Source organism: Molossus molossus, unplaced genomic scaffold, assembly GCF_014108415.1.
Source record: "Molossus molossus isolate mMolMol1 unplaced genomic scaffold, mMolMol1.p scaffold_m16_p_16, whole genome shotgun sequence".
Taxonomy (NCBI): domain Eukaryota; kingdom Metazoa; phylum Chordata; class Mammalia; order Chiroptera; family Molossidae; genus Molossus; species Molossus molossus.
Window position 1 is genome coordinate 69620392 of NW_023425351.1, and position 26444 is coordinate 69646835.

General features: G+C 54.4%; 1 protein-coding gene across 3 annotated transcripts in view; it reads right to left on the bottom strand.

The window, feature by feature from the left end:
* The window catches only part of ZFAT (zinc finger and AT-hook domain containing), a 111327-nt gene that overhangs the window by 29278 nt on the left and 55605 nt on the right, over positions 1 to 26444 (bottom strand). For 2 of the 3 annotated variants that reach the window (XM_036263703.1, XM_036263704.1), the window contains exons 7-10: positions 24142 to 24229; positions 22730 to 22879; positions 20966 to 21139; positions 2231 to 2319 (exon numbers count right to left, since the gene is read on the bottom strand). In XM_036263703.1, the coding sequence (XP_036119596.1) occupies positions 2231 to 2319; positions 20966 to 21139; positions 22730 to 22879; positions 24142 to 24229 (501 nt within the window). Of the gene's footprint in view, positions 1 to 2230; positions 2320 to 20965; positions 21140 to 21954; positions 22079 to 22729; positions 22880 to 24141; positions 24230 to 26444 lie in introns of those variants that run through there. The other variant, XR_004959829.1, reaches the window with a different exon arrangement.

Consider the following 26444-nt stretch of genomic DNA (forward strand, 5'->3'; position numbering starts at 1 on the left):
CTCACGTTCTCCATGCCCACACGCATATATGCCCACAGCAGCTCACGTTCTCCATGCCCACATGCATATATGCCCACAGCAGCTCACGTTCTCCATGCCCACACGCATATATGCCACCAGCAGCTCACGTTCTCCATTGCCCACATGCATTATATGCCCACAGCAGCTCACGTCTCCCATGCCCACACGCATGCCCACAGCAGCTTCACGTTCTCCATCGCCCACATGAATCTATGCCCACAGAGCTCACGTTCTCCCATGCCCACACGCATGCCAAGGCTCAGTTCTCCATGCCACACATATGCCCAACAGCTCACGTTCCTCCATTGCCCACAGCAGCTTCACGTTCTCCATGCCACACGCCAATGCCCCAGCAGCTCACGTTTCTCCATGCACACAGCAATGACACAGCAGCTCACGTTCTCCATGCCCCACACCAGCCCACAGCAGATCACGTTTACCAGCCCACATGCATATAGCCCAACAGCAGCTCACGTTCTCCATGCCCACAGCAGCCTCACGTTCTTCCATGCCCACAAGCATAGCCCACAGCAGCTCACGTTCTCCATGCCCACACACATATTGCCCACAGCAGCTCACGTTCTCCATGCCCACACGCATGCCCACAGCAGCTCACGTTCTCCATGCCCACACGCATGCCCACAGCAGCTCACGTTCTCCATGCCCACACACATATATGCCCACAGCAGCTCACGTTCTCCATGCCCACATGCATATATGCCCACAGCAGCTCACGTTCTCCATGCCCACACGCATGCCCACAGCAGCTCACGTTCTCCATGCCCACACGCATATATGCCCACAGCAGCTCACGTTCTCCATGCCCACACGCATGCCCACAGCAGCTCACGTTCTCCATGCCCACACGCATGCCCACAGCAGCCTCACGTTCTCCATGCCCACACGCATATATGCCCACAAGCAGCTCACGTTCTCCGTGCCCACACGCATATATGCCCACAGCAGCTCACGTTCTCCATGCCCACACGCATGCCCACAGCAGCTCACGTTCTCCATGCCCACACGCATGCCCACAGCAGCTCACGTTCTCTATGCCCACACGCATATATGCCCACAGCAGCTCACGTTCTCCATGCCCACACGCATATATGCCCACAGCAGCTCACGTTCTCCATGCCCACACGCATATATGCCCACAGCAGCTCACGTTCTCCATGCCCACACGCATATATGCCCACAGCAGCTCACGTTCTCCATGCCCACACGCATGCCCACAGCAGCTCACGTTCTCCATGCCCACACGCATATATGCCCACAGCAGCTCACGTTCTCCATGCCCACACGCATGCCCACAGCAGCTCACGTTCTCCATGCCCACATGCATATATGCCCACAGCAGCTCACGTTCTCCATGCCCACAGCAGCTCACGTTCTCCATGCCCACACGCATGCCCACAGCAGCTCACGTTCTCCATGCCCACATGCATATATGCCCACAGCAGCTCACGTTCTCCATGCCCACACGCATGCCCACAGCAGCTCACGTTCTCCATGCCCACACGCATATATGCCCACAGCAGCTCACGTTCTCCGTGCCCACACGCATATATGCCCACAGCAGCTTACGTTCTCCATGCCCACACGCCTATGCCAATAGCGGCAGCAGCATTCTTTTTAAGGGTCAAGTGGCCACGTGCCTGGCTATATTTTTCATGGGACAAACTCACTGGAGGGGAGTTGTCAAGAGAGCCATAAGCACTGGTCACATGAATACTACCATCGACATTAAAGTACAGGGAAGCCACCATCTCCCGAGCCCCTGCCGTGTACTGGGCACTGCGGTGGGCGCTCCCTGAGCACCGTCTGCAGCTCTTACAACAGCCCACCAGGGGGGTCCCTTCACACCTGTGGGCTCAGGGCATTTACTTGAGGAAAGCGCACATACTTGACCTTAACGCTCCCATTCTTCCCTCTAAATCTCTCCAGTTTTTGACGGCAAGAGCGTGCCTCTTCCCTGGCGTGCACACTCTTACTCACTGTTCCTGGTCTTGGTTTGCAAAGGACAGAGAAATGCCACCCTTCTGAAAGGAGTCCAAGGCACAGCTCCTTTATTCTATGAGCTACAGGGGCTTGAAAGTGAGGGGCATACCAAAAATACTGAGAGGACGCTGTCCCCACTGGCCTTCCTAAAGCCACGCATGTGAGCGCGCACGTCCCTGCGCCTCCGAGCACCTCCGAGCGTCCTCACCTTGAACGAGGCATGCTGCTCCATGTGCCGCAGCAGCTGTGGCTTCTGGGCTGCCGTGTAGTCACACACCGTGCACTTAAACTGCTTCCCTGGAAAGAAAGGAGGACAGAGTGAGCGTCACCAGGCCACCAGCTCCTTCGTGCGAACGCAGTGCCAGGCACAGAGCCGGGTACACAAAGATGCCCGTCATCTGAGTCCAGAATCTCAGAGCAGTACCCGCAAGGAGGGGCACAGACACAAGACAGCCCGCTGGGTCCACCGTAGGTGGGGGAAGGAACCACCGGCTCTGCCAGGTGAGGTCCATGAAGGACACCTGAGCCGGCTGCTAAACAAGGAGTAGTGTGTCCAGATGACTAGAGGGAAGATGCGCGAGGTACAGGAGAACACAGGTGTGGCCCAGGGCGGTCAGCGAAGGGGAACAGCTGGGTCTCCCTTCTGGAACCTACAGTATAAGGCCTGGAGGGCGCCAAGGGCTGGCCCTGGGGAGGCCATGCGCCCGAGCTCACTAGGAGCCTGGGTGCTAGCCTGAGAGCGTGCAGAGCCTGCAGAAGCCCCGGCCAGGAGCGAGGTCTGTGTTCAGAAGTCCCCACTCAGGGAGGGGTGTAAAGGCTAGAAAGAACACCATGGAGAAATGCAAAGCATTAACGTTCCAGCAATAGGTAAGCACCACAATGGGGTGAACAGGCACACGTGAAGGAGACACAGACGGCGCACGACACTGTTGACCGCCTGCCTGGCATAAGTGAAGCCCGGCCTGCAATGACACAAGCAGATGCAGCCCTGCATCAACATGACCTGCTCCCCGAGCAGTGAGCTGTTCACCAAGCAGCCTTTCTCGTGGTGCCAGCCTGCTCTGGGGACCACGGCCACAGCCACGGCACGTGGACCACAGAAACCCTGGCGCCTCTGGGCCTCACAGCTTCCCTCTCAGACAAGCTGTGGGGACGAGTTGCTCCCCTCTGCAGCCTCTCCTCCCTCTGTGCACGCTAGACTCAGAGGAGGCTGACGGCACCAGCTCACCGTGAGGCCCCTTCTCACCAAGAAGCAGACGGACCCCGATGCCCAGCAGGGGCAGGTTTCCGCCCTGCTCTCACCAGGCCCTCCGGCATGCGGCCTGCTTGGACCCCCCCCCCCCCACCACCACTCACGCTGCCCCTGCCGGTCCATCCCCCCCTTTCCAGGCTGACGTCCCACACGTCTGCTCTTCTCGCCTGCACGTTGCTGCCCGGGGGCGACCGTGAGCCTCCGGTGCCGCATCGCATCCTTCCACTCTGACCCCTGCCCTCCTGAGACGTGGATACCCAGGTGCCCGCTGCACCTCCTGCCTAGCTGTCCCACATGCACCCACCAACTGGGTTCCACCTCCAGCCTTCCCGTGACCCCTCACCCGATCACTGTGGCCGGAGACCTGTGGCCTTCCTCAACATTTCCATGGCCCTAATTTTCACTCACCCCTTTTCTATCTCCTCTCCTAAGTATTTCTACTTTTCTGTTTATAATCCCTCTACCATTGTGTGTGTGTGTGTGTGTGTGTCCTGGACAATGGCAAAAGCCTCTGAATTTCTTTGCCTTCAAGTAACGCCCCCATCCATCCATCAATCCATTCATCAACCAACCATCCATCTAACATACATACACACATTCACACACACATCCCTGTGCCCCGTCCTCTATCCAGATCCCCTGATACATATTCTCCCACAGCCCGTCCCGAATGACCACAGACAACTCCAACTGCAGAACAGGTGAAGGGCCAGGGCACGGCCCAGAAGGCCCCCCAGAACCAGAGCCCGCTCTCCCCGCCGACCTCCTGCTGTGCCTTTGCAGTCTCAGACCCCCGCTTTGCGGACATGTTCCACCCCGGGATGCAAGGCCTCTCGGCACCGAGCGTTCTTCACTTTAACTCAAAGCTCAGGGTGAACATCCCCAGCACCTGGAGAAGGGCCAGCCCGGCTGCTGCGGCGCACGCCCCCCCCCCCCCCCACACACACACCTCTGCCCTGCCCACCTGCTCACAGGCCTGGGCTGGCGGGGACCGCCTCCCTCATCTTGGCACCCCCGCACCTGAGTGCGCAGCGCCTATAGACCATATTCTTCATTTTATTAAATGAAGGAGACAGGAAATTTGAGCAGCTTATATAAATAGCACTTTCGACCGAAACAGCAGAAACACACAACAGTACAAACATATTAACCTATCGCTCCAGCCGAGTGAACCTCAATCCTAGATGGTACTGATTCTGCAAGTCCACAGCGTGGGGAAAACCTTTTCCCGTGTGAGGCCGTCGAGTCACTTCTTAAACACAGCGTCATCCTTTGTCACACCTCTCTGCACATCCTCAGTGCAACCTCGGCCACCCGAGCTTCTCCCTGATCCGCGCTCACAAACACATCATTACCGTGTCAGGACGCCTCAGCCCGTGGGGTCTGGGTTCCCGGTCCCGCGGGGAGAAAGCTGGTGGAAGCTTCTCCGAGTTGATAAATGTCTCCACTCATTACCAGGATGCTCGGGTCGCAGAGTGAAGGCGTGAGAGCTAAAAGATGCCCTGAAACGCATGAATGGACCCCTCGTCTGAGATCAGGAGGCAGCCTGTCATGGGCACCCTCCCAGGTTGCAGACACGAGAAGGGAGGCAGCTCCTCGAGCTGTCCTTCCTGAGGCCCCAGGTGGCGGTGTCACAGGTTTTCAGCAGCACTGGCGGCCCCAGCGAGCAGGCGAGGGCAGCACCTGACGTCACCTTCTGCTGCCTAATTAAAATAACGCACTGCAGACTCATGGCTGATCATAACAGAGCGAGGCTTTGAGTCGATCAGATTGCTTTCTATCAAGATGCCCCTGAGGACTGCAGGCAGAGGGCACGGAGAGCCCGTACCTCCTGGAGGGAGGGTAGCCTCAGAGGCTGGCCCTCGAACATCGAAGGGCCCCATCTGGATGTGATGACGCAGCACCCAGGACACGAAGAGAACGATGACAAAGACAAGAAGACGCTGATGTTTTTAAAAACCTCACTCAGCACCCTGGCTGGCTGGACCTCTGAAGCGACTGGCCATCCTGCTCTCACCATGCACCCCGGAACCTGGGTGCAGTCACCCCGCACATGGGTGAGGCTCAAGGGCCCCGAATCTGACCAACGTGCCAGGCTGTGAAGTGGCTGGTGGCAGAGCCTCCATTTGGACCCCGACGCCCCCATTCACAGCCACGTCAGGACTTTCAGTTAAGGGTACGGCATGATTTCTCCAAAGAGGACAAAGTTCACAACAGCAATGGGCACATCCACACCATTCACACTTCAAGGTCATTGCGAGGGGTGGTGGCCCCTTAGAAAGGGCCACCAAGAAGGGCCAGCAGCAGGGGGAATGCATTCTCTTCCTGGCTCTGCATTCTGATCCTGGCTGTCTTCTCTGCGGCTCGGGGGCCCAGCAGAAAAATGGGGAGGTAACCACACCTGCTACAAGGATGGACTGACACTGGGCGGCACGCCCCCTGCAGACGAGGCTGATGGTGCCTGCAGGGGACCTGGCAGGGGACCCTCAACCTGGCCGCCGGGGAGCTGGGGAGCACCTGCAATCCATCACCTTGACTTCTCTGACCGTCTGAGACAATCCAGGTCCAGCCTAAGATAATACACCTTAACCAGAAAGAATCAAAACAGACCGGGGAAAATGTTTGTAAAATTATGTTGAAGTGTAAGTAGTTACAGTAACAGGGTTTGTTTATAAAAGACCTTCCTTATCCTGCCCTCAGCAACCACTCCAGCCTCACCCCCACGCAGAACAACCCGAACCACCCACAGCGGCTGGCAGGCCCTCCAGGGCCAGGCGCCCCGCTAGGTCTCTGCGCTCGGGCACTACCTTGTCTCCCGCCCACCCACTCTGTGTGAACGGGATGCCCACCCCACCTCCAGGCTGCTGTGCTGCCGTTCCCCCATACTTGCTGGCTCATCGGCCCCAAGTCCTTGTTTGAATGTCGCCGGCTCACTGAATCTTTCCAGAACTTTCCCTTTTATGATGACAGTCCCCATTACCCTATACAAGTTCGTTTTTGGCATTCCCCAACATGTAATTTTTATAATGAAATTGAATTATTTCATGCTCATATTTTCATTTTCACATCTCAATTGTAACATACTACATACTTGACTGATTTATCTTGTTCAGCATTTGGCTTACTGGCAATGCGTTTTGCTTCTGTTGCTAGTTATACCCAAAACTATTCTATCCAAAGTGCCGAACTGCCCACTGGCTCCTCGATTCGCCTTTGGTTAACCCACCTGGCACCGTCCTGGGGCTGAGCACCTTGGGGACAGAGACCTGACACTCCCGCTGGCCGTCCTGGTGCTCGGAAGGGAGAGCATGCTGGCCATAAGTGTGACAGTGAGTTGCAGGAGACCCCGACCACGTCCTCCCCCTCCCCACAATCAACACACTCACACAGGCCACTAGCCTGCACTGCGGCCCCGCTCCCCTGCCCCACCCAGACCAGGTGACTGGGCCTCGTGGGCAAGTGCCTGAGCCAAGCCAGGAATTTGAATCATCTGGATATGAAGCACCTAACTCAGGGGCTGCGGGGCACAGTATTTTCCCTCTGAGGATGAATTACATGAACAAGTCAATCTGCAAGAGAGCTTGAGGAGAGCCGAGCGTGGACAGACAGACAGAACATCAGAACAAAGGGACAAGACCGCTGCCTGGCTGGCTGGGCTCCCGCAGCAGCCTTGGCCGAGGGGCCACCTGGGCCAGGACCTGCGGACCCAGAGCACAGCCGTGAACATTAGCGGAGCCCCTGCCTTGTGGAGCCGTGGCCTACGTGGACAAGAAGCACACAGAAATGAGCATCCCGGGTTCCAGGAGGTACGAAGGAGACAGACATGGTGCCTAGGTAAGGAGGCGGCTGGCTGGGATGGGTGTGGCCCGGGGTGACTGTTGGGGAAACCTCCGTGAGGAAGTGATGGTGAAGCTACGGTGGACAGTAAGGACCCAGCCACAGGAAGAGAAGGGAACCTGGGAAGAAGTCACTGATGAAGACCCAACTCCCTGCAGGACCCTCTGGTGCTTTATAATTAATGTCCCTTGCAACCTCGAATGAGTTCTGTCAGCTGCGTCAACAAGTCCCACCCAGGTGAATGCATGAATATGAAACGCCAAGACCCCAGAAAGCAAACGATGAAAAAGGACGTGCACAAACAATTCACTCAGGAGAGGATTAAATCCGAGTCCATTAACCAAAAGCAGTCCAAGGAGAGCAAACACAGCAGCACCACGAACCAGCCAACGCCACCAACGCTTCATGCACACGGACTCATGTGATCCGGTCCATCCTGAATGTGGCTCGGTGCTGAGTCATCAGATAACTCACAATTACCACACCATGGGAAGGTTGCTACCCATTAACTAAGAAACTGGGCGTTTTTATAGCATGAAGTGTTATAGATGAAAGAATGAAGCTGAACCTTTCACATGTCTGCTACAATTTTTTTTTTTTTTTTTTTGAGAAGTTGGCAGTGCAGTGCACACTTAAAACCACCCAACCGAGTCCCACCCTGCTCCTGGAAACGGGCCCTGGAATTAATTCAAAAGGAGAAAAAGCTTATATGAAAGAAAGGGTTCCTGCAAGAAGTTTTAACAACAGGAGGGAAGAAAAATAACACACTGTCCAAAAATAAGGGCGTGGTTATGTGACTGGCTCACTGACTGCCACTTTAATGGGAAATTACACAATGCGTCATGGATCATGGCCTCTGGAGCAACCAAGTATAATTACAACATTAATTGTGAGGCTATGAGGATAACATTTGCCCTTTAATCTCAACCATGTAGTCAGGCCGCAGAATAAAGGCTGAAAGGGGATTCTGAAAAGGACAACTAATGTGAGGTGACAGAGTCGCGTGCACGCCTGCGGGGTCAGGTTCTTGTGCTGCTGCTGAATGTTTCCTGGGCATCAGGGATGCGCTGCCGGGGAATCAGCACCAGCCTCTGCTGGACCGGATGTTCCATCCCGTCTCCATCGCCCACAGTCCAGACGACGGGCCTTGCGAACAGAACCATAAAACGGCATCAAGGCTTCCTGCACTTGAAGTTCAAGGGAGTTTCTGTGTTTTATTTTTATTATTATTTCTTAATTTATTTTTGTTACAGATGTTTCTCTTTTTTCCCCCATGGAAACCCTCCTCCTGTGCCCCCCCACCCCCAGCATTGTTGTCTATGTCCATTGGTTATGCTTATATGAGTAGTTCTTTGGTTCATCGTATACATACCCCCACACTCCTCCTCTGAAGTTTGTCAGTCTGAACCCTACTTCTATGTCTCTGGGTCTATTTTGTTCATCGCCTTCTTTTGTTCATCATATCCCACAAATAAGTGAGATCCCGTGGTATTTGTCTTTCTCTGATTATCTTATTTCGCTTAGCATAAAACTCTCCAGGTCCCTCCATGTCGTCTCAAAGGATAAGAGATATTCCTTTCTTACAGCTGCATAATATTCCATTGTGTAGATGTACCACAGCTTTTTATCCACTAATCTATTGATGTTTGGGCTGTTTCCAGATCTTACCGATAGTAAATAGTGCTGCTATGAACATGGGGGTACATATATTCTTTCTGATTGGTGTTTCAGGCTTCTTTGGGTATATTCCTAGAAGTGGGATAACTGGGTCAAATGGCAGTTCAATTCTTAATTTTTTGAGGAAACACCATATTGTTTTCCACAGTGGCTGAACCAGTCTGCATTCCCACCAGCAGTGTACTAGAGTCCCCTTTTCTCGATACCCTCGCCAGCACTTGTTTGATAATTTGTTGATGGCAGCCATTCTGGCAGGTATAAGGTGATACCTCATAGTCATTTTAATTTGCATTCATCTGTTGATTAGTGACGTTGAGCATTCTTCATGTCTCTTGGCCATTTGTATGTCCTGTTTGGTGAGTTGTCTATTTAGGTCCTCTGCCCATTTTTTAATTGGGTTCTTTGTCTTCCTTTTGTTGAGTTGTATGAGTACTCTATATATTTGGAAATTAACCCCTTATCTGATATATCGTTGGCAATTATGCTCTCCCATATACTAGGCTCCATTTCTATTTTGATGCTTATTTCTTTTGCTATGCAGAAATTTTTAGTTTGATGTGGTCCCATGCATTCATTTTTTCCTTTGTTTCTCTTGCCTTAGGCGTTGTATCAGTGAAAATTCTGCTGCATGTGATGTCTGAACTTTCGTTGCCTACATTTTCTTCTAGGATTTTTATGGATTCACGGGGCATATTTTAGTCTTTTATCCATTTTGAGTTTATTATTGTGTATGGTGTAAGTTGGTGGTCTAGTTTCATTTTCTTGCATGTAGCTGTCCAATTTTCCCAACACCATTTATTAAAGAGGCTGTCTTTACTCCATTGTATGTTCTTGCCACCTCTGTCAAATATTAACTGAGCATATTGTCTTGGGTCAATTTCTGGGTTCTCTGTTCTGTTCCATTGATCTATATGCCTGTTCCTGTGCCAGTACCAGGCTGTCGTGGTAACAATGGATACCACAGAAATACAAAGGATTGTAAGAAAATACTATGAACAATTATATGCTAAGAAATTTGACAACCTAGGTGACTTGGACAAATTCTTAGAATCATATACTATTCCCACACTCTACTGGGAAGAGTCAGAAAACCTAAACAGGCCAATAACAATCAAGGAAATAGGAGAACTAATTAATAAAATCCCAGCAGAGAAAAGCCCTGGTCCAGACGGCTACACAGGGAAGTTTTACCAAACATTCAAAGAACTACTACCTATTCTCCTCAAAGTATTCAAAAAATTCAAAAGGAAGGAAGACCTCCAAGTTCTTTTTATGAGGCCAGCATAATCCTAATCCCAAAACCAGATAAAGACACTACAGAAAAGAAAATTACAGGCCAATATTCCTGATGAACACAGATGCGAAAATCCTCAACACAATCTTAGCAAATCGAATCCAGCAATATATTTAAAAAATTATACACCATGACCAAGTGGGATTTACCTGAGGGATGCAAGGCTGGTACAACATTTGTAAATCAATAAATGTGATACACCACATAAACAAAACGAACACTAAAAATCATGTGATCATATCAGTAGATGCTGAAAAAGCTTTTGACAAAATCCAGCGTCCATTTTTTTGTTGTTGTTGTTCAGATAGAGCGGGAGGGAGGGAGAGGAAGAGAGAGAGAGAGAAACATCGATGTGAAGGGACACATAGAGTGGCTGCCACCCGCACGACCAACCAGGGCCGGGGACAAACTGCAACCGAGGTACATGCCCTTAGCGGGAACCGAACCCGGGTCTCTCTGTACCGCAGGCCGACGCTCCAACCGCTGAGCCAAACCGGCCAGGGCCAGCGTCCATTTTTGATAAAAACTCTCAGCAAAGTGGGACTAGACATAATAAAGGCCACATATGACAAACCTACAGCCAACATCATACCCAATGGGCAAAAATTAAAAGCATTTCCCTTAAGAACAGAGACAAGACCGGGATGTCCACTTTCACCACTCTTATTTAACATAGTACTGGAAGTCTTAGCCACAGCAATCAGATAAGAAGAAAATAAAAGGGATCCAAATTGGAAAGGAAGGAGTGAAACTGTCATTATTTGCAGATGACATGATATTGTACCCAGAAAACCCTAAAGACCATCAGAAAACTACTAGATTTAATAAATGAATTCGGCAAAGTAGCAGGATACACAATCAACATCCAGAAATCATTGGCATTTTTATACACCAATAATGAACATACAGAAAGAGAAACTAAAAAAAAAATCCCATTTACCATTGCAACAAAAAAACTAAGATACCTAGGAATAAACTTAACCAAAGAAATAAAGGACCTATTTGCAGAAAACTATAGGACATTGAAAAAAAGAAATAGAGAAAGATATAAAAAAACTGGAAGAGTATATCTTGTTCATGGATTGGAAGAACTGACATCATTAAAATGTCCATACTACCCAAAGCAATCTATAGATTCAAAGCAATCCCCATTGAAGTATTGACGACATATTTCACAGAACTAGAACAAACTCTCCAAAAGTTTATATGGAACCAAAAAAGACCCCAAATAGCCACACAATCTTGAAAAAGGAAGAACAAAGTAGGAGGGATCACAGTACTGGATATCAGGTTATACTACAAAGCCACTGTAGAGTGTGTGTTTTAACCACCACCCAGCCTGACTGGCTACATACGCGAAGTTACAGGGCCTCTTTCTGACCGGGCATCTTTGACCTTCTTCTACACAACAGACAGCGGCCTCACTGTATAAATGACTTCTGGGGGAGGAGGGTCACGTCTTCTCTTCTGAGACGCGATTTACTTTGTCGACAGTCAGAAGTCATTCGGAGCCGAGTCTTGGCAGTCAGGAGGACGAAGGAAGCTGAGTCATGCTCCACTTTCTCAGAAGCGCTTTCGGGGAGCAGCCTGAGGCTACTGCAGAAACACCGCCAAGGTGAAGGCAGCTGAGGGCAGGGACCAAGGCTTCCTGGCCACGATCTGCAGAATTTAGAATCCCGGCCCAGATGTTCAAGGTCAAAATCATAGGCACCTAGATGAACCTCACAAGTACAATGCTAAAGGAAGAAGAGCACGTGTTATATGAATCAACTTATATGAAATTTGAAGACAGGCAAGACCAAGTGGTGGTGTCAGAGCCGGGGCAGGAGGTGCCCTGAGGACAGAGGGGAATGAGGGAGGCTGGCGGACGAAGCGCTTCTGTGGCCGGCAATGCCCCATGGCCTGTCCTAGGACGTGGCGACAGGCGTATGCCTCCTTTGTGATAGCCCACAGAGCTGTACGGTCACAATTATGCAGCTTGTGTGTGCGTGTGATACTTTAATTTTCAAAAGGAAAAAAAAACCCCACAAGAACAGCACAGTGAGACTGCCTTCCCCGAGGGCCTGGGGCGGGCAGTCTGAGGCCCGCGTGGCTGTGTGTGGACGCTGCTGCCAAGGTTGCTGGTGGAAAGAGGAAAGACAACCGGTGCCACCCGCCCCGTGATGGTCAGCTGGGCATCTCAGAGGGCAGGCTGGCTGGCGACTCCCACGACGGATACTACGGCTCGCTCTGCAAACACCGCATTTCGGACCAGCTCCCAACCCCAAGGCGCATGATCTGCTACAGCCCCCCTTCCGAGACTGGGGCTGGGGAGCAGAGAGCCGCTGCACGGCTGTCCAGGCCTCCCCTGGGGTGGACCCGCATCTCTGCAGACTTTCTCCACCTTTCGGAGGAATCTGTCTGTCTGACATGGGCTCTTCAGCCACATTTCAGGATAAGTGGCTGATGGCACAGTGCTGACCTCTGACCTGTGGCGCACGGCTACAGGGTGTTGGCTGAACCCAAGTACCAGCAGACAGTAAAGGACAGAACGGGTCCGGAGTCAGCTCTGCCCTTTACTTGGGTCGTACTCAGGTAGAAAGGCATTCTGCTTGTTCCGTTAGGATAGAGGGAACAGGGTTTGAAGGTAGGAGGGGAGAAAGGAGGAAAAAATCCTTGTTTTCCTGGTGAGGGTTAGACAGAGAGGCACCCCCAAACCTAGGAGGGTCAGAACTGCCCTTCCTGTTGAAGTGTTTCTGCTGTGGAGGGAAGGTTGCTGCGCCTGAGATGGGGGCCAGGGAGGGCCTGCTAGCCGGGGCCAGGGCACAGGTGGGAAGTGACCGAGCAGAGGGAAGGGCCATCGCCTCCCTTGGGCAGCTGCGGGGCTCACTCCACGACATACGAAGCCCCGCCCGGCGAACCGCTCAGCACCTCCGTCCCCTTTTGTTCCTTACTGCACCCTCAAAGGCCATATGGACTTCCCTGAGGCTGGTTCCAACTGCCTGGTCACTTTAAACAGAGCTCTACCTAAACTGAGGAGGAATGGAACGGCAGAAGAATCTTACGCCATCACGGGAAATAAAACCAGCCCCGCCGTCTTCCGGCATTTGGACTCCCTCCGAGCACAGAGGACAGCGGTGGAGAATCCCTCCCGGTGTAAACCAACGTGTTCGAAACTCCTGCAGGACCGAACTTCACAGGCCCTCAGAACCGGGGGGGCATCAACACACTCGGAGCAGAACCCCCACAACCCGAGCGTTGCCAGCAGGAACAGCCGGAGGCGCACACGCGAGAATGCCTTCCTGGGACTGCCCACCCAGTCTCGCTGGAAAAGGTGGTATTTTGCACAGATAAATTGTCAGAGCACTGCGTCCGGCACTGCCACCCTGCTAACCGTTGACTGGCCTTCCCAGCGAGAGCTGATCTTTCCTAAACGACAGAGGATGGAGACTAACGACGCAGATGCTCGCCGTGTCGCTGAGTCTGGGACATGAGAACACCGAGCGCTAGGAACAGGTCACCTGTCCCACACCCAGGACGACTGAGCGCGAACACCGTGAGTCTTCCCACAGCCCGGCTCCAGGCCCCCAGCCAGAACCTGCCCACGGAACCTGACAGGCCCCTGGGATTTCGCAGATGTGACCGAGGTGAGGACCTTGGGGCGGGAGATGGTGCTGGATTGTTCAGATGGACCCAGTGCGGCCGGAGGGTCGGGGACGCGCTGACAGAAGCCAAGGGCAGGAAGAGAGGGAAGCGCTGTGCTGCGGCTGGAAGGGAAGGAAGGGGCTCCGGAGCCCGCGGACATCGGCACCCCGAGAAGCTGGAAGGGAAAGAGACAGATCCTCCCCCGGAGCCTCTGCACAGCCTGGGGACACCTTGCTGTAAGACCTCCCGCTGCAGAGCAGCCATATGACAGAACCGCGCGTTTTAAGCCAGGACCCTTGGGAGAGTTGGTTACAGCAGCCGCAGGAGGCGAACACACCATGTTACCAGTGGGGCCGGCAGGCGGGCGCTGCTGCAGGGCATGCAGGCAGGACGTGGGTCCAGCCGGGCCAGCCCTCCGGAGCCCAGGGTTCTGCCAGTCCCGCACGCAGTGTCCTGCCACCTGATGGGCAGCCCGCATGCTGCAGGGAGCAAAGCGCACTCTGCTGGGGGGCAGGCGCTCCACAGAGCACAGGGCCCACAAATGCCAGCACCTGCGGTGGGTTCTGCATGGGCACAGAAACAGCAACAGCGACCTCGGTGCCACCTGGGCAGCTCTGGGCTCAAGGCTGAGCCTACAGAGCTGCCGGCGGTGGCTCTGCAGTTAGTCCGTCAGGTCCGCCACCAGAAGGACTGGGTCAGCAGGACACTCAAGAAGCCCGGGCAGCACCCAGAGCCCGGGAGCAGAAGCAGGTCAAGGGGCCGGCGCCGGGCTGGGCATCTGCAGCTGACACCTTCCACCTGGAGATGTTCCAGGTAATCAGCTTTCTTCATATTAAATCTGAGTATTCATCTAGGCTAACTGTTCAGTGAGCCGTGCAGTTCGTGTTGTGGTGTGGACTCAGTTATTCCCAAAGGAACTTCTCGTTCATAAAAACCTGAGAAAGCCCTGGCCGGTTCTGATCGGTGGTAAGAGCATCAGGCCTTGGATCAAAGGGTCACAGTTTCGATTCCCAGTCAAGGGAATGTACCTGGGTTGCAGGTTCAATCCCAGGCCCTGCTGGGGTCCTACAGGAGGTAACCAATCATTGTGTCTCTCACATTGATGTCTCTCTTTCTCTCCCTCCCTCCCTTCCACCCTCTAAAAATCAATGGAAAAATATCTTTGGGTAAGGATTAACAACAACAAAACCAAACGAAAAAGAACCTGAGAAAAAAGGGCTTCAGGTGGATCCACAAAAGTAGCACCCCTGAACCCCAAAGTCAGCCCCCCTCCTGCCCACCACCCAGACACCAGTCCACATAGTTAAGCCACAGAACCCTCTGTGTTCATGCAGCTGCCCCCATCCCTGCCTCTTCCCTTCCCCTCCCCCTTTCCCCGGGGTGAGCTGCAGGGAGGATGAGGGACCAGGACGCTGCAGACACCATTCGCTGAAGCTAGTAAATGACCGTGGCAAGACCAGCCAGCCGGTTCAGGTACCATCTGCTGCTGACCCCTGCTTTGCCAGTGCATGTTTTAAGGAGCAGAGACCATGGGCCAGAGGGGCTCCTTTTCCTAGAGGAATTCTGCTCTGCAGAGGAGAGGGAAGGAGATACTGCCACTTCCTCTCCTAGATGTGGTCATGGGATCTCCACTATGAACTGAAGACGGAGGGAAAAAAGATGGCTCCTGCACTCAGACCTCATTTCCACACTGAACGCTCCTCCGGCCTCATCACTACACGCACAAGGGTGCTGGAAGCTTGTGTAATTCCTCCGTGTACATTTTACCAGAATACTTAATTCAAGCACATGAGGGCAGGCTGGACTGGGGGGAGGGGGAATCCAAAGGGTTAGCACTGAACTTCAAAGAGCTTTTCCTTTCATGATTAGTGTCTCGTGTGGTTACATGACATGCAGGCACCGTACCCTTCCCCCTTCCCCATCTGCTACAGGTGAGCACCCCATGTGCGGGCTCTGGAGCGCACACCGGCTAGGCCCTCCTTAAAGGGGAGATGTTGACAGCAGGGTTTCTGCTTTGAGCCTTGCACACCTCGGGCGTACACACAACGGCTTTGACAGGGCCCTTTACAGATCGATGTCTCTCTGACCATATTGGCTGGCAAACCTTTTTAACTGAAACCTTCACCCAGACTGACCTACCCCTTATAAGGCACAGTAATGAGCTCCTCGGGGAAACAGGAATGAATAAACAGGGATAGATGTCTTTAAAGATGCCGATAAATTTGAAAAATTAGATTCACAAGCAGGTGAAGGAGAGGGTAATTACTGAATTCCTTTCTACTTCATTAAAGGACGCCCGGGAAGATCCATTTAACAGCGAGTTCCTCTACCGTATTTTAAAATCTCTAACTCACAAGCCTTCGATTTAATATAACTGGGAGACGAGATGGGGTAAATAACTGGCAGTTTTTAAGTGCTGTTATATCCCAGTCACTCTATGCAGGGGATGTTACATTGTTTTTGTTTTTTTCCATTCATTCAATCAACAAAAATTCAATCAACAAAACCCTTCTACAAATCAAACACTGTTTCAGGTGCTGGGGATACAAAGTTAATACAGTAAAGGTGGACAATTCCAGCTGCAGAGCTCCCAGGCCAGGGGAAGACACACAAACTGTAAAAAAGGACATTATACCGCAGGTTAGAGAAAAGTCTAAGGAGAAACAGTAGGAAATGTGGAAAGACTATGAAGTGATTGGTGGAGAGTTCCAGTGGTGGAGACAAAAGTGATACAGAAGGAAACTATGTAGCACACAAGGGAAACATAAGCCAAGAAGGGAAACATAAGAAACACAGGGAGCTGGGCTGACTTGGCCGGAGTGTGAGATGCTGTGACACACAGCAGCTAGGGAGGGCCCTGCTGAGAAAGAGGCCCTGGAGCAAAGACCTGGAGGCTGGGGAGAAAGTGCCCACGGAGAAGTTGCAGGGGAGAGCGTGCCAGGCACGGCCCAGGGCCCTGCGATGGGCCTGTACTTGGCAGGTCTAAGGAACAGGAAGGAGACCAATAGGTTGGGGGGACAGGTGAGTTGGGGGGAGTGGAGCAGATGAGGTCAGAGATGGAGAAGGGCTGAGAGGGTCAGCCAGGCCACAAGCACTTGGGCTATTACTCTGACATTTTGTTTCAACAGAGAAACTGGCCACTATTGGGAATGAACTGTAGGGACAAGGGCAGACGCAGGGGGAGCAGTCAGCGGGAGATGGTGGCGTGTACAAAACCATGCTGTGAGCGTGCTGAGAACTGGACTCCTGGATCCGGTTGGAGGGAGAGCACACAGGATTTGCTCCCGGCCCACCTGTGGGGTGTGAGCCAGCTAGTCCAGAAGGACCCCAGGTTTTTGATCGGAGCAGCTGAAAAGGAGGAGCCAGTGACTGAGCTGAGGCACACAGGGGCTGGCCCGCCATGCCTAGTGCCTGACTTTGTACAGCTGGGAGGAAACAATGTTTGCACAAGCTTTATAAAACAAAACAAAACCAAAAACAAGTATATGTAGCAGAAACACTATGTGGCACTTGAGACTTAAAATATTTACTCTCTCCTTACAGAGCTTGGCGACCCCTGGACCAGAGGAGACAGGGGTTTGGGGGGCAAGTAACTCAGTGCTGCACCTACCAAGTCTGAGATGCCTTCTAGACATGCAGGTGCAGACACTGAGGGGCAGGGGCAGGGGCCGGGCTGGAGCTGGGAGACACTGAGGGGCAGGGGCCAGGCTGGAGCTGGGAGACACTGAGGGGCAGGGGCCGGGCTGGAGCTGGGAGACACTGAGGGTCAGGGGCCAGGCTGAAGCTGGGAGACACTGAGGGACAGGGGCCGGGCTGGAGCTGGGAGACACTGAGGGGCAGGGGCAGGGGCCAGGCTGGAGCTGGGAGACACTGAGGGGCAGGGGCCAGGCTGGAGCTGGGAGACACTGAGGGGCAGGGGCCAGGCTGGAGCTGGGAGACACTAAGGGGCAGGGGCAGGGGCCGGGCTGGAGCTGGGAAACACTGAAGGGCAGGGGCAGGGGCCGGGCTGGAGCTGGGAGACACTGAGGGGCAGGGGCAGGGGCCGGGCTGGAGCTGGGAGACACTGAGGGGCAGGGGCCGGGCAGGGGCAGGGGCCAGGATAGAGCTGGGAGACACTGAGGGGCAGGTGCAGACACTGAGGGGCAGGGGCAGGGGCAGGGGCCGGGCTGGAGCTGGGAGACATTGAGGGGCAGGTGCAGGGGCCAGGCTGAAGCTGGGAGACACTGAGGGGCAGCTGCAGGGGCTGGGATGGAGCTGGGGGAGAGCACCGAGCTAAAACAGAGATCTGGAACCCTTCCACATAAGCGGTTAATGCCATATACTGGAGAGATCACACAGGGTGTGAGCGTACAAAGATGAGTCCACAGACTGAACCCTGTCCTTCTGAGCTACAGACATCAGAGCCCAGAAGGATCCAGAAAAGGAGCAGTCGGAGAGCAGGAGGAAGTCAGGCGAGGGGAGTCATCTTCTGTCATTCGATCCTCAAACCCATTAGGCCAGGGAGCATAGTTCTCTCCATTTCACTGATGAGAAAACTGAGGCTCAGAGAAACAGTAATATGACCACAGTCACCCTACTAGGCAGTGGCAGGCAAGCAAAATTCCAACTCGGGCCTCCCTAGCTCTACCTACTATGGAAACATCTATTGAATTATTACTGATCCCATAAATACACAAAACCAATCATTGCCGGCAGGCTTTGAAGCAATGTTCACTCCTAAAGAAAGAGCTAATGCAGCCCGGACAGTGTGGCTCAGTGATTAAGCGTTGACCCATGCACCAAGAAAGAGCCAATGCTGTGGTTACAGGTTACCAGACCCCTAGTGCAAGTTCATGTCCCCGATGATGTCGAAGCAATTCTGGGTGCAATCATGTGGCTCACAACGCCCCCACCCTCCCCCCCGGGGAGGGACTGTCCTCCCTTAGTGGAAGGGAAATTATTTGCCTTAACTTGACCAAACGGTTCCAGTTTATCCAGAGGAGTAACAATTAAATGAGGAAAAACTAAGGAGATGCCCATAAAAAGCAAAAGAAAAAGGAGTAATATATGTGTGCATAATAAAAGCTTAGTTATTAAAACAGCATCTTACAGAACAATGTACTAGAATCGAGATAACTGAAACAGACTGAAATCTTGGAGTAGACCCAACAGCTTGAGAAATTCTGGCATTTCAAAATAAACTGGGAAGGCCTGATGTCTCTATAAACATGCTAAGTCCCTTGATAACTGCTTAGAAACAGACTAAGATCCCTACCACACACCAGAATAACTTTCAAGAATACTGAATTTCATAAAGGTTATAAAACTTTAAGGAAATACAAAAGACTGTCCCCCTAAGATGGGGAAGGTGTTTTTGAACATAGAGAAACTGTGGAGGGAAAAAAAAAAAAAACACAAAGGAAAAGATAAATTTAAATATGCCAAGTTATTTAACTTCTGAATATAAAAAGATACACAAAACCAATCATTGTTTAAAAGCAAATGATAAGTTGGAGGGAAGTATCTGCAAAATGTGATAAGACATGGAGATCCAAAGAGTTTTTAGAAATCAACAAGATGAAATATGTCCACTGCATAAAATGGGTAGGAAATATAACTAAATGTTTTTCAAAGTTGTTTAAATTAAAAAGGAAAAGAATAACCTACAGCTTGATTGAAGCTACACCTCAGATCAGCAGCAGAGTCAGAACGACGGGTCTTCGCCCCAGGACTCCACTTGCCCAGCTGATCTTGAGAAAACATGAGCCTACGGTCGGCGTCGACAGGGAACATGAATGAGTCCGAGCAGCCGGGGAGAGAGTGATGGTCTCACAGCCAGACCAGGCAGAGCCACACGGGCCTCTCTGTTCCCCCGCCCCTGCCTCCCAGACTCAGAGTGAGGCTGAAAGAGACCCGAGAAGTGTTAAGGCGTGTGTCCCTCTTCTGCGGCATAACAAAACATATATATATAGACACACACACATATATATGTGTGTGTATATATGTGTGTGTGTGTGTGTGTATATTCATGAATGTAGACTTCATCAATAATCACATGACTTATTGCTTTCATTACTCGGGATATAGCTGCTTTGAGATCACTGTGTTTTTTACTGTTTTGATTGTGATTTCTTCACAGCACCGCGTACGCCTGCACAGCTCTGGCTCCGGCCTTCACTCCGCCCGAGGCAAGCCCGGGTGCTGACTCTGACAAATCTCAGCGAAGCACGCAGTCTGCCCACTGAGCACCTGCAGCCCGGGGTCTGACTGAGCACGCGTGATGGGAAGGAGTCCCCAGGTCGGACTAAGGGCGACGTCACCCTCTAAGTTCTGAAATCACAGGTCTGTGCTGAAGTCGCTTTGATTTGTATAATGAACTGCAGTTCTTGCATATAAATAACTGTGCTAAACAACAACATACTTATAAACGCAGTTTATTCGTCTCGTTACACAGAGTATTCATAAGTCCCTCACACAAGTGAAAGAAAAAATTTAAAATGTTAGCAGTCGCTTATGGTTTAGTTGCTGTCTTCCTACAACAGTTCTGCCTTCCTCCCTCCATCTAGCCCCTCTCAGCATGGCCTTCCTGGCCACTGTGCCCACCGCCCACTGGCCCTCCCGCCCACCATGACTCACCACCTCCCCAAAGCTTCCCCACTCCCTTCCATCGAAGCACCCACCTTTACCAAGGGAGCATGCTCCTCTTCCTCCCCCTGGACCATGCAACCTCCTTGAAGGCAGCGGCCGTTCCTTATCGACCCTGTGCCCCGGAACCTGCCTTCAGGGCTGGCACTCAGTAAGAACTCAGTCCATGGTTCCTCATGAGTGAACGACACTAGAAACCCACTTCACACTGTGCTAAGGTCAGTCTACCCCTGCTGTTTGTATCTCAGGCTCAGCGCCATTTGGACTGAACGTGAAAACCCTAACGGAGCTTGGATGACGAGAACACCCGCTGGAAACACCAGGCCAGGGGTGATCGTGGACGCCCCTCGAGATTCTCAGGCGCAGGGGGGTGCAGGGCTGAAGAGGACTGCAGCTTCCAGAACCCAAGGCCGAGGCCGTTTGAGGGTGCCTCGTTCCCGGAACGCCCCACACCACTCACTGTACACATGCGGGCACACACATGCGCACACACTCGCACACAGTGAGCATTTATCAAGCCCTGGTGATGTGGGACGCAGCTCACGCACTGACTGAGCACAAGGCGAGGCCAGGACACCGCTGCTGCTGCCAGGCTTTCGGAGGGGAAAGAGCCCCCTCTGGAGGCGCTCACTCACCGTCTGCAGTGTGAAGGAGCTTGTGACTTTTCAACGTCCCTTTCGACTTGAACCTCTTGCCGCACAGGTCGCACAGGTGGGTTTTCTCGGCGCTGTGGCGGTTCATGTGGGCCTTGAGGTTGCTCTTGCTGCGCGTGGCGTACTCACACAGCGAGCACTTGAAGGGCTTCACACCTGCCAGGAGAGAGGGCACACTCGGGCACCCGCGTGTCATCAACACTGTGAACGAGGCGTGCCTGTCCGTAAGCTCGCTCGCTCTCCCCCAGGCTGCCCTCCCGGCCGGACGCCCTCCCGACGGGTCTGCCCAGGCCTCTGCGCCCCTCTGCGCCAGCCTTCTCCCGCCTCCCCCAGGGATTCCCTGCTCCCCATCCACGTGCCCACGGCCTGCAGCTCTCCAGGAGCTGTGCTGCTTATGGTCCTGCAGGGGTCGTTCACACCTGCCTCTGCCCACAGTCTGGGGACCCCTGGGGCACAGACCCTGAGCGGTGTGTCCATTAGATGCTCGTTAAATCCAACCAAAATGAGCTACAGGAACAAATTAAAGCCACCAAGGGCCTTTGCAAAACCCGCGGGGTAGGCCCCGGGGCAGACGTGAAGGCACAGCCACTCGCTAAGCGCAGCGGAGCCTCACAACACTCGTGCAGGTGGGGGGCGGCTGGGAAAGCGGGCACCTTGGCATTCGGCCACCCTCCTCCACTCACAAACGCCGACAGAACCCGCGTCATCGTGAGCACGGGGGCGATCCGAAGCTGGGAGCCCCCTGGCTGCACTGTCCAGGGGAAATGCAGACGAGCAAACAGGCCACCAGAGCCGAGTGCGACATGGGGTGGGGTGCCCCAGCCTCAGCACAGGGTGTGACAGGCCAGCTGAGGGAGCCAGCATCCTGCCCTTCTCCCCACTACCCGCGACTTCGCGGCAGACGAAACGGGCACACAGCTGAGGTGCACACGTGTGCTCAGTGAAGTGGCATCTCCCAGCCGGGCTCTGACCTCGGCCCTCCTGCCTCGTCCGGGTCCCTACTTCATCATCGTCGTCCTCTTCACCAAACTGTTAGCCTCTCTCCTCCTAAAGGGCCCTTCTCTGTGGCCAACAAACAGGTCATTTCTATCCCATCTGTGGAAGAGACGGAGCCCTTCATTCCCTCTGGGAGCTGCCTTGTCCCCCTAGAGTATTCCAGGTCCTTAACTCACAGGGCCCCAGGCTCGGCCCCAGGGGAGCCGTCCTCATGCAGGGGGGGGAGAGAGCTGGTGGCCTGCGGTCTCCAGCAGTATCCTGGCCTCCCACTTCCCCAAGTGCCTTCACAGGCAAGCCCCCCAGATGCACAGCCTACACCCCTCCTTCCACTTCATCTCCACACAACTCCTCCCCCCCCCCAAACCTTCTCCACCGTGGGACTCGGAGGGCGCGGAGGTCCTCCCAGCCTTCATCATTCGGAGCACCAACGCTGCTCGCACCTACCGGGCACAGCACACCCTAGTGGGCACCAGAGTTACTGCGTAACTGAGCAGGGCGGACCCTCGCTGCCTGGGCAGGAGCATGGGGATTCATTACCCACAAGGCAGCGAGGGCCGTGACGAAGCGCACACCTCGCGTCCCCGCAGCTGGGTAAGAATACGTCCAGCACTGGTGTACTGGACTGATGGGCATGCCTCTCGGCGCTAAAGAAAGTCCAAGTGCAGGAGCCCAGAGGCAGGGCTTCCTCCTAACGCTCCCCAACAGCATGCCAGCAGGACGCGCGGGGTGCTCCTCGCTTGGCGGACTCACCCTCGTGAGCCCAGATGTGCCGCTGGAGGTCGGAGCCGTTCTTCATGAAGTAGAAGTCGCAGTGCGGGCACTTCATGGCTCTCTTCCCGATCAGCCCTTTCAGCTGCACCCTCCTCCCAAGCACCTCGGAGATGGTGCTCATGGAGACCTCTGGAAGACACGCAGGGCCGTCAGCAGCGGCCGGGGACCCCTGGTCCGAGCCAGACGCGCGCGAACCTGGAGGCAGCCCCTGAAGCCACGGTGGGTCCCACCAGCACCGAGGAGGCCAGCCGGGGTGTGCCTGCGGCGCCCGGAGAACCTGGCCGAGTCTCCAGGTCCGTGTACACGAGTGGGAGGGAAGCAGACACCACCGGAGGCGATGGTCGGATAAAGCGGAGTGTGAGACCGTCCGCAGGAAGGGCGGACAGCTCTCCAACCAGTCGATGCCATGGAGGGGGAGGGGAGGACCGGGGGGCTATCAGAAGACACGAAACTTAAGTGGCCTGACAGCTGAGACAAGATGCCCGGATCCTGACTCAGACAAGCCACCTGTCGGGACACCCGTGTCAAATGGGGAAGTGGTGGTGAGAAGGGAGTAGTGTGAATTTGGTTTGTTTCCATGGTGACACTGGTTATACTGACAAAATCCTCAGCACAGATGCATTCTAAAGTATTTTTTTACAGATAGATGACATCATGTCTGGGATACACTTTAATATTCCAGAAAAAAATTCTCAGGGGCTGATACAGGAAACAAGTTTGGCAAAATGTAGATAACTGAGGAAACGGGGTGCCTGGAGCCCTGCCCCACGGACGGCCCAGGACTGGAGCACAAAGGGTGCATGCACTGCGATGGGGGTGCGGGAGGGCCCTCTCCCAGGCGGGGTCACCGCGGCCTCCCGAGGCGGGCTCTGAGGGAGAACGTGAGAGATGAACAGGAATTAGCTGGAACGGTGAAGGAGAAGCACCCCAGGCCCCGAGAAAGGAAGTGACAAGCTCTGAATGCCCGGCAGCCCGAGCCCCAGCTCCACACGGCTGAGTGGCGTGGAACTGACCGGAAGGGATGGTCATGCCCACTCACAGAGGCTCCTGGGCCTGAGGGAGCCCACACCCCTCAAAGCCACCACTCTGGGCAACGCGCACTTAGGGGAGGGGCCAGGCAGGGGCTCCCAGGGCGGGGCCTTTGCAGATGCCCTGGAGGGCCCATGCCAGGCACTGAAGTCACATCAGAGGGTGAGGGACTCGTGCGGCTGAGGGAGATGAAGGGTAAATGACGTGAATAATGACACAGACTCCCGCCCCCAATAAAGATGACGTTCCCCCGAGTGACCCCCGTCTCCAGCCCTCTCCACGCTCACGGGGTGCATGCCAGGTCACGCTGTTTCAGAGTGAGCGTGAGCACCCCAAAATCCATCTCCCGCTCCAAGGCTTACCTGGATGGTTCGTCTTGATATGCGACTTGATCAACCGATCTTCTGAAAAAGACTTTTCACACACAGGGCAAGAATAGCTCCTTTTGTCCTTAACAGAAAGAGAGCGTCATCAATCCACTGTCCTGTTTCAGCGGGGCTCCGTGGAAAGCTCCCCACCACCGCCGCCACCGCCACCATCACCACCACCACAGCCAGATGAGCAGCGCACCGGCCCAAGAACCTGCCATGCAGCCGGAGACTCGACAGTGGAAGGGGCGACGTCACCTCCGTGTCAGAGGGCAGGTTGGGGCTGGGAGGTGCCAGTCCTGGTGGCCGGGCCAAGAGAGGGCAGGGCTCGACCCCAAGCCTACGCACAGACCAGCGCTGCTCCGCACCACGTGTGGGGGTGCAGACGAGACAGCTGACTGAGCCTCTCCATGGACGGGCATCATTATGTTCGTGTTGCAGAGTAAGAAACTGAGGCCAAGGCCATGAGGAAGAACCAGTGTTGGCACCCACCCGGGCCCCTCCTACACCGAGCCGTGTCCCCTCGAGGCCGCAGGTCAGGAGCTGAGACGGCACAGCCGCTGCCTCCCTGGCACCGAGGTGCCGCATCGCAGTCAGGGAGACGTGTCTGTGGGTGGCCACGGCCTTGCTTGTCTGCCTGTCCGCTCAGAGCTCACTCAGGGGCTCTTTCACAGGACACATTTCCGGTGTCCCCCAAATCCACATGTGAAGTCCTAACCCCTAAGGCCTCAGACCCTATTTGGAAAGAGGGCCGCTGTGGATGTAATTACATGAGATGAGGTCATCAGGGCAGGCCCAGTCCAGTATGACCGGTGTCCTTACAAGGGAGATCTGGACACAGACAGGTACCCCAGGAGGACGCCCTGTGAAGACAGGCAGAGGTGTGGGCGACAAGTCTACAAGCCAAGGAACAGCAGCTAAGGGAGTCCCGGTGCACGCCCTCCCCACAGCCTCGGAGGGCATCATGCCCACACCTTGGTCTCGGACGCCTCGCCTCCGGAACCCACCGTGGACGGCAAACAGCTGTCGTCTCAGCCCCTCGGTGCGGAGCTGTGCTGTGGTGGCCCGAGGACGCGGGCAGTGGTGGGCTGAGCAAGGGCACAGGACAGCGGTGGATGCCACCTTGTGCCACAGGCGCGTCCCTCCAGCCACCAGCGTCGGCTCTCATCCCTGCTCCCACCTCAGTGCCCCCACCAAGGAGGACAACCAAGTGCACTCGGGTAGAGAGAAGCACGGCCCACCCAGCACAAGGCTCTAGAGCGTGACCAGGAACAAGCTCCCCGTGCCCACGTATGACCGCGCCGAAACCGGCGGTGAGGACTCGGCGCGTCCAGATGAAGGGAACACAGAAGCGACACACGCAGGAGCTGTGAGCCGGGAGAGCCCTGGGCCGTGCGCTCTGGGGGCGGGACTACAGGAGCAGCACACGCAGGAGCTGTGAGCCCGGAGAGTCCTGGGCCGTGCGCTCTGGGGGCGGGATGCAGTCCGTGCTCAGCTGGGTTTGCAGGAGGACTAAGGCCCCCTGTGATGAGCACCCGCCAGAGGCTCAGCGGCTTCGGGTGCCTCCAGTGTGTAAATGGACAGCCTCTCACAGACGCCCCAATGCCAATGCCGTCTGCTCATCCCACCGAGTAATGACAGCAACGGCGACCACGCCAGATAACGTACTGCAGGCATGGCGCTGGGCACAGCACCTTACATACCCAAACTAGAGGGCATGTAGGATCCTGCCCCAGCTCACACCCCCTGGAGAGCAGAGCTGGACGTCCAACCAGACCTCTGGACCCCAGAGCCCCTGCCCCGTGAGACAGGAGCTAAGGGCAGGGGCTCGGGACTCACAGGCCCTGAGTTCAAATCCTGTGTTCACCAGCTGGGGCAACTTCAGCCAAGTGACTTCACATGTCAATGTCTTAGCTTCCTGAACCCCTCCTTCGCAGGGCTGCTGGGAGGAGAGGAGACGGGAGCACAGAAAGGGGCTCCCGTTCCTGGTCGAGGTGAGACACTGGGAGTCTCCGCTCCGTCCCAACCAACGAAAAGACATGCGGTCACAGGGCAAATCACTGCCCCCAGCTGGACAGACAGAGGTAAAAGCAGGAACCACGACTTACTGGAGCCAAAACCCAGAAGCAGAATCAGCCCCGAGAGCCAGTGCCACTGTGAGTGCTAAAAATTCCAGGGGACCCAGTCCCGGGAGGGCCTCCTGAACTTCTGCGAGTTCACCTGCAGGAGCTCACCCTGTTCTCACAGTGACTATCAGAGAAAAGGGTCGAGGGTTCGATGCCTGTCAAGGGCACGTA